Here is an 8,664-nt window from a genome sequence, read left to right as displayed (position 1 = left end):
GGGCATACACGTGTGCTGTGGAGAAGGGCTCCTGAAGCAACAGAAATATTTCTCCTGCTGGCAGCAGAGTCTGTCCCTAGGTACCTCAGTGGCATGGTATGGAGCTCAGTCCTTCGTCGTCCTTGTGGACTCTCAGGAGACCCAGAACATCTCTGAAAGAGGGAGGGGGAGAGTGTGTGTATATGAGTGTGATTTCATGCCTGTATAGCAAGTTTGGAAAATCGTAAGTACAACTAAACATTTCCAGGTCTGGCAACAAGAGATGCTGCCCTGGCTGACTTTGTCTTCTACGGGTTGTTTCACTTTAATTTTCATGATCTCTGCTTCACCCTAAAAACCTTTGGATTTCCCTGGTTTCTCTGAGGTTCTCTTAAGGAGATGCTCACTGCAGGTAACTGCATTCCTTGTCTTAGACCAGACAATTGCCTTAGTCATTTCTAGACGGTCCATTTAAATAGCTCCCTGTAAAAGCTCATCCTTCTGTCTCATCCCGGGAAATAACTGTAACACATTCCCTCACTCAGCATACACTCCAGTTAATAAGGAAAGAAGAGTAAATCTCATGAATTCACAAATATTGCACAGCATATCCCCATCCTCCTGCCCTTCCCCACTCACCTCTTCAGGCATGTTTCCTACATCTTGTATCAGAAGCCAGTTCTTTCTCACAGCATCCATCTTGCTATGCAGCTGGTCCGCCACCAACTCTCAGCCAGCCAGGTCCATCTCTGTTCTTCCTCACTCAGTATCACATCTGATTTCCAGTTTTTCTTTCCTTCTTGCCTTCCAGATTCACGTAACCAACAGAGATTTTTAAAAGCAAACATCATAACTTTTCTGTTTAATAAACAACATCTTCCTTCCTTCCCACTATGTACCTGTGTATGTTTTTCTATTATTAGTAGTATTACAATCTCCCTTAAATTTTGGCCTGAAAACTGTTTGACATTCATAACAAAGCATTAAAAAGGATTTATTCTGTCCTTGAAGTAGGCATGTAACTCTTCTTAATGTGAGTGTAAATCAAGATTAAATTCACTAATGTCATTGGGGCTGCACAGGTAGAACTGGCATAAAGCAGTGGCAGAGCAAATCCTTTTGTATCGATCATGGGTAAAATCCCAACAACAAACACCACCATCACCCTGTCTCCACCTGCATAACTGCATTTAAAATATTGCCAAGAGACCTACAAATAGTAAATTCTCTGGAATTCAGGAACAAACCTTTTTTTTTTTGTTTTACAAGGACAAATCTTTCTCTTCTGCTCACACAGAGACACTCGCATGTTAGTCTCATGGAACAGCTCACACTGGAGAATGATTCCCTTCTCCGTGACCCAAAATAAACCCATCTCTATGGGCTCATGCAGAAACATCAGCAGCTTTGTTTAATTAATGTTTCAGGGTCAAGGGAAAAATGTATAGATAAATATATTTAAAGGCTTTGAAAGCTTTGTGGCAGCAGTCCAGTACTGCTTTCTTGGCCTTTGCTTTCTGTCTGAGAGAAAAAAAAAAGCAGCCCATAAAGCTTAGAAAAGTGATCTGTCTGTGAGTCTGGGGTTCCTGTCACCTGTCAGTTCTCTGATGTAGCACCATGACATACGACAGCAGAGCAGCACTCAGGTGATGTATTACAATAATATGTCAGTAATGCAATGGTGCTTTGATAGTGCTTAATAACCAGAGTACTTCACTGGGGAGAGGGCCAAGGAAAAGGAAGACTGGGGCAGAAGGCAAGTGCAGCTAAGAAGTGCTGCTAAACGCCTGTTTAAGTGCACGGTGCCCTGAGGTCTGGGTGGGAAATGTCTCGTCCCCAGAAAAAGGACTAGAAGTAGGGCAGTAGCAATCACAGAGAGGCACCTAGACCACGAGGTATCCTCTGTTGGGCTAATTCTCTGAAGCGTAAGTACTTCTGGTTGCACCAAGACCTGGGCTAAACCAAGGGAAAGAGGCACCTCTCCTACCTTGGCAAGGCTGAGTACGCTCCTGGCAAGCAGGAACAAGGAGTATAAGCCTCTTCAGGCTAATGATTTTAGAAGGGTCCTCATTTTCCAGAACAACGCAACAGGTCCATCAGATTCTGCCTTACATCAGGACGATCCAGCCTAGGGCCCCAAATGTGATGACAGAGTCTCGGCTGGTTGAGGCATGCAGCTTGCTCCATCTCTGTCCTATTTTGCAGCGTGTGGGTGAGGATGCAGCCAGCCCTGACCAAACCTCATTGTCCTTGGGCTCTCCATCACCAACATTGATGCAATGTGGTTTATTATTCAATGGTGGGCCCGAGGGGTTGTGTTCTCAGACAGGCCCTCTAGGTGCTCCCATTGCACAAGTAATGAAAGGTTCTCCCTGCACAACGAACACAAGAGCACCATTAGTTAACAGTCCCAAACCAAGCCAAACTTTTCAGTATGAACACCTGAGGGAAATGGCATTGACAGTACTTTTGTCTCCTGTTCTACAGGTGTCCCACACCTAGCATGGCAACCTTGGGTCATAAGGGCACCATGATGAGGAGTGAAACAAGACAGTGATGAGCTGACTCCAGGAATAGTCATGATGCACTTCTGGGCAGCACCATATCCCCAGTAGAGGGGTATTTAGCACAACCATGGTAATACCCTAATGTAGCAAACAATACTTAATACCACGTTTAATAAAGGGAATAATCAGCCTACCCATCACAGGAAAACAGCTGGATTCAGGCAAAGACTGAGCTACTACCCATGTTTCCAGACTGTGATGAAGGCTGATGTTCAAGTGCCTGCAGTTCACTTCACAGCTAAACTTGGCTGGTTTTCTGCACGTAGTTGATTACTGAGTCTCAATGGTAGCTCCTTAAGCCACAGTAATTTCATCACTTGTGTTTGTCTGCTCATAACTTATATTTCAGGATTCCATTAACAGAAATTTTACACTGGCATTGCTGTAAAGAGGGCCAGACACAAAGATTTCAAGAGCTGAGAGGTCTTCTGCGATGTAGGAGCTCTCTCATAACTCACTCTCAGAGATGGCCAACCTAGTCCTTGGTTGCCTGACATTTTCAGGTTACTGACATAAAGGAAAACCAGAAGCAACTGATCATTGATAATAAAAGGGAGAATCAACAGACACGAGGCACATTATTAAGTAATCTGTACATAAAAATTAGCTGAATAAGGTCAGAGAAAAGATTTAACCCATCAGTCCCACCTCCACCAGTGCATCAGTGACCAGTAGTGGATACCTGGGAGGGAGCATACGGAGAAGACAGTCATGGAGAGATGTTTCCCAGGTAGTTTTCCCACACTTCCAAAATTGGCGGTTTATGGACCTCCAGAGGTAAAAGGAAGGGGGTGTGAGTGTGTGTATGCCTATGGAGGGAGATGGCTGATGCCAATCCAGAGACACATTTCTATGCTCTCTTCTTTTTAAACAGTCTCTTGTGCCAAGGATTGAAGAAAGTGTGCTTTTTTTGTGTGCCCCCCCCCCTTTTTTTTTCTATTGGAGGATGAGGGTGGGCACATGGGCACTCTACAGCCTCTTCCAGACTTAAGTCAACAGAAAGGAGAAGGGGTTCACATGGCCTTGTCTGCATAAGCAGGTAGTTCTCCCCTCCTGTTTACCTCTAGGGCTCCAAAAAGCATCAGCCTGTAGGATGGAAAGTCAAGGAGACTATTTTTGGAGTAAGAAGGAAGAAGAGGTAGTTGTTTTATCATCTTCTTATCTTACCCTGCTGTATAAAATATCTCTGCTCAACCTCCGTATACTGGGCATGACCTTGAGTGACTGATAGGTTTAGAGGGCTGGGTATGGCAAGGGAAATTCAGTGAAGGCAGAGTAGACTTTGCCAAGAGGAAATTTGGGAAGAGAAAGGACTGAAAGAGCAGCCAGGGGTAACTCTGATGTACAAAAATACATTTATTTTCAACAATTTCAAAACCACTGCCTTTTTTTACAGTAGAAATATTCAAATGGAACAGTAAAACCAAGAACAGTATATATATATGTATATATATGACTCATGCATTTGTATTACTGTGTTTAATATAGGTATTGCAATTGTCTGCCTCATTTAATCCTTTAAAACCATGGTGGTGGTTTTGGTTTAATGCATTGTCCAGCATCATCAGAAGGGATTCTGGTTTTGTTTGTCAGAATTGGAATGTGTGTGGAAATGACTGAAGGGAGACTGAAAGGGAGAACAGAATATCTTTGTACATCCCTGAAACCAAAGCTTAGTCCAGAAGAAAATAGACACTGTGCTGCACATGCTCTTGGTGATGGCAACTGTAACTGGAAACCTCTGCAGTCCCCAGTCGCTCTGTCCTCATCTCTGATCCTTCCAGGCTTAGTGTTGGGGTTCTCAAGCAGAGATTAAACTACAGACGATCGATTGGATGTTTACATCAGATCTACAGCCATATGGAACCAAAAGCTGCATCTATTCTCCATGTCTCCTATTTTATTCCTAAGTTACAGCTAATACAGCAGAATCCATTATGGGGGCAAGGCTGGCAGTGACAGAGGGCACCGTCCCAGTCTTTTGCTGTTTGCAAACAACTACGCCATGGGAAATATTTTCATTCCACTCATGGCACTGGTTCTTTCCCTCCTTACTCAGGTAAATAATCATCTACAGTTTCAAGGATTTCCATTACATTTTCCTCAGTGGTAAAACTTGCAAGAAAAAAAACCCCTAATGACATCCCCAAGTTCTTATTTCCCAGCATGAGATACAGAAATAAAAGTGGCCAATACTCCAGTCTGTGCCAATGCCACAGCTCAGTGCCTTCCAAAAAAAATATTAAGAGCACTGGTTACCTAATCCAAACATTCCAGAGGTCCCATGGATAGATACAGCCCTGGGTATCCCACTGGGATGCAGAAGTTATCCTTCTGGTATCCTAAAGGAGCAGCTTTCAGTCATGAGCACAACCTTTTTTTCAGCTGCCGTGAGCTGTGGTTGTGCCCTAATGCAGCAAGTACGACCTGGCAGGTGTGATCCCATGTACATCCCAGGGAACTCCTTCCAGATGTGCCTGGAGCACCCTCTGGTCCAGACAGCAGAGTGACAAACCACCCTGAGAGACAGCGGTACCCACTAAATCTCACAGATGATGAAGTTTGTGTCAAATCAAGGATCAGGCAGGTTTCCATGGATTTTATTGGTTTGCTTTCTAGTGCCTTCAGGATAATTTGGGATTGAAAATGGTTTTCTGGACAGATGTTTCTCCAAAAATTAACTCTATCATTTAGAAACTTCTCAGCATTCATTGAGATTAAATTTCTTTTTGAGAACTGAGAATGTTTTTTTTCAGCAACTTACTGCCCATTTTTCCTCCTTGTTTGCTCCCATCTGTTATGAGACACCTAACAACCATCTTTAACAGTCTAAAGGCAACATTTGTTTAAAAAAAGTAAAAACCTGTAAAAATTTGTGAAAGTAAATAGTGAAAAGTGTAATCCTCTGCCTTTCTTTTTAAATGAACATGAGATCAATCCTGTGAAAAAACTAGAAAACTCTATAAACAAAAATGAACATTTTCATTTCCTGGTTTATAAAAGAAAAAGTTAATAGAGAAAATAATGAATATTTATCATCCAGTCCTCTGCAGCGGCTCACAAAAGCAGTCTCTCAAATCCTAATGATGAGCAACGACTGAGATCAGCCCACAATTTAGCTAAGCCCCACAGGACCATTGTTTACATACATCTCACCCATCTATACCTAAATGGGAAGCGATGGTCTTGTGCTGACAGTGCTGTCACCAGACTGGACCATTACTGTAAACTACTTCGGTGTTTCGGTAGAACAGAGACAGTAATGAAACAGTTTATGCACATGTGATGGATTGAAACTCCACGTTAGATAGAAAAAAAAACAGCCACCACTCTCCATCTTACATTGGGAACTAGAGCAGAAAAGTGAGGGAGGAAACAAAAAAGATATTTTAAAATCAACAGAAAAGGCCTGCAAGCATGAGTGAATTGGAGGAGCAGAACTACTGGGAACATTTAGCTTTAGTACTTCAGACAAAACAGTAATTCGCTACATTTGCCTACGATTCCATGGTGTGAACTGTGGAGTTGTCATATGCAGGGACAGGAGTTGGACTCGATCCTTGTGGGTCCCTTCCAACTCAGGACATTCTATGATGTTAGTTTTACAATTTTAATCTTGAAATGCCTCCTGTGGTTTTTTTTTCTGTGAAACTGTATTTAGCCACTTTACTCTCTACCTTCAGATCCATCAGGATTTATAACCTCTGAAAGGTATTCCAGCCCATTAACAGAGAGAACACATGTAGCGGAGGCTGGTTTGTAGCCAACTGGCACATTGCAATGCGGAAAGGTTGCAAATAACACCCAAATCACAGCCCTCTCATTTCAGTCCAGATATATTAAAGATGGTGTGAAGTCCTGCATCCAGATGCTAAAAGCTGATAACAAACATTGCCACCTGACCTCACTTCTGCTTCCTGTTACCATGCAGGCAGTAGAACATCTTTCCAAACGTGCCCCCACTCTTCCTTCTACGCCTGCTGGGTCTTACTACTCTGCAGAAGAAGGTCTATTTTTAACATTATCAACTCAAGAAAAATGAATAAAACTAACTTACCACTAAGTCAACCTCCAGCCCCAAAACTCCACTGCTCCTACGGGCTATTCCCAACTCGGTGCACTACAAGATTCCTAAAGTGCTTTTTCACTACCTTTTCTTTGTTATCATCTCTGTTGTAATCAGAAAACATCAAGCCACCATGCAAAAATTACTCCTATGGCATTTCCATCCAAAATTGGAAGCAGCCATTCTGCAGCACTCATAAGAAAGACTTTTCCTAGCTCAGTTATGCAGGTCTGACCCCACATCCCCCTCTCCAAAGAGCAGTCCCTAATTGGGTGTGTCATGCTCAGCCAAAATGTACAACTCCTCCACATCCAGAATAGCAGCATATTTCACCAGCTTAACTGCTAAAAGCATGACTTCTCACTGGGAACAAAGCTACTGCGACCTGACCCACCATTGGGTCAAGGTTGTACTGGGTGCTGCAAACACACTGATATTTGCTCACACTGAGCTGGTGATAAATTCACGTTTGTTTTCCTTATTTTCCCTAATGGATGTCACCAAGATCCTTCTCAGAAATGGACAAAAGAGGTGAATAGATGATGAACATGATTAAAATATTCATGACGGACCCATAGTCTGTCCTGCTAATATCTTTTTCTGCTCCATCATAGGACATGATACCGTGTATATATATATATGTATATTAAAAAAAAAAGGCTTGCAGTTATACACAGAGAAATAAACTATGCTGTTTAAAGACAGCCGTGTCAGATTGAAATATGACAGACAACTGGAACACACTTGAAACCAAAGCATGACTCAAGTGCTCACCACGGTCCCTGCTTGGCTGGCGTGTACGAGTGTGCATCTGTGTGTGTGCACCTGTGTGTGTGTGCATGTGTCTGCGTGCATGTGTGTATGTGGTTCAGGTCTTATTTTAAACATATCTTCTTTTACTAAACATTAAATTATTTCCCAAGAAATAAAAAGCTATGTACATCGTAATTATCTACAGTAGGCCTTCGGCATCCTCGCTATTCACATGCACGTGGTTTGGGCTGCATTCATAAATTAGGCATACTCCTTCATCCCTTGTGGTGCTGTCCCCTCCAGACAATCTACAGTCCAAGGAACACTGACGTCTGTGTTTGCTCTGATTTTTTTTTCCCTTTCTCAGCAGTGAGCAGTGCCAGAGGGTGACTGAAATTAAAAGCAATTAAAAGAGGCAAGATCCCGCAAAAAGCTGATACATGCATGTCATTGGAAAGCGAGAGCTGTTGGCATGTTGCAGACTTTGGTGCAACAACCCAGCCTGAGCCCTCTGGCAGGATCGAGTAGCTGATTCATGACTTATTTTGAAAAGGGCTGAAAAGGGACACGTTACCTGCAACATGTTGCCTAAGGTACTATACCTACCTGTTGGATTTGAATACTTAATTCGCATTCTGTATTTAACAGAAGGCTGGCATTCAAATCTCATTACACACTTGACTCGTTCTTTGCTTTTTCTTCCTAATCTGATGAGTATTTCCTAAATATGAAGAACCCCTGCTATTTACGAATGCAGCCCTGATAAACAGAAAAAGCCCGCCCCATCCCCTCCCAAATTATAATAATGACATATAACTCTTTTTTTCATAATAATAATAATAATAACAATAATAATTACAAATAAAAAGTCAGAAATGTTGTAGACCAAGTAGATTCTCATTATTAAACACTAGTGCAGTTTGGGATTTCCTTTGTGCTTTCACTGTTGGCAATTGTTGAGATGCTTCCTGTGGAGGAGAAAATGGAGAACAGAGTCAGTGCAGTGGCTTCAATAGTTTGGTCTGTATTGCTTCTCCTTTTTAGGATGTGCTTGTATAAGTGTAAAGACAGAAAAAGTTCTTAAAAGTAACACATCCTTTTTTGTATTTGCAATAAGCATAGAGCACGAGGAAAACCTGTTACTATAGCTCAGCTGACCAGCAGTACACTCATTATGCTGTTAGGGACATACTGACTTGTAATGATAGCACACCAATAGTGTAAGCTTGGCTCAGATGATTCTTCTTAGCGTTCAGGGAATTTCTGACCTTTCCACAGGAGAGACAGGGTCGTGAGCAG

The 8,664-nt window shown here is 42.4% G+C and overlaps 1 protein-coding gene across 1 annotated transcript in view; it reads right to left on the bottom strand.

The window, feature by feature from the left end:
* Nucleotides 1-3,878: 3,878 nt before the first annotated feature.
* Nucleotides 3,879-8,664, bottom strand: part of SORCS3 (sortilin related VPS10 domain containing receptor 3) — a 293,201-nt gene continuing 288,415 nt past the window's right edge. The window contains exon 27 of the mRNA XM_065843270.2: nt 3,879-8,333. Within this exon, the coding sequence (XP_065699342.1) occupies nt 8,269-8,333 (65 nt within the window). The 3' untranslated portion in view covers nt 3,879-8,268. The remainder of the gene's footprint in view (nt 8,334-8,664) is intronic.

The sequence above is a fragment of the Patagioenas fasciata genome, chromosome 8 (assembly GCF_037038585.1).
Source record: "Patagioenas fasciata isolate bPatFas1 chromosome 8, bPatFas1.hap1, whole genome shotgun sequence".
Classification (NCBI taxonomy): domain Eukaryota; kingdom Metazoa; phylum Chordata; class Aves; order Columbiformes; family Columbidae; genus Patagioenas; species Patagioenas fasciata.
The sequence above is the reverse complement of the archived record's forward strand: the minus strand, read 5'-3'. Positions and strand labels throughout refer to the sequence as shown.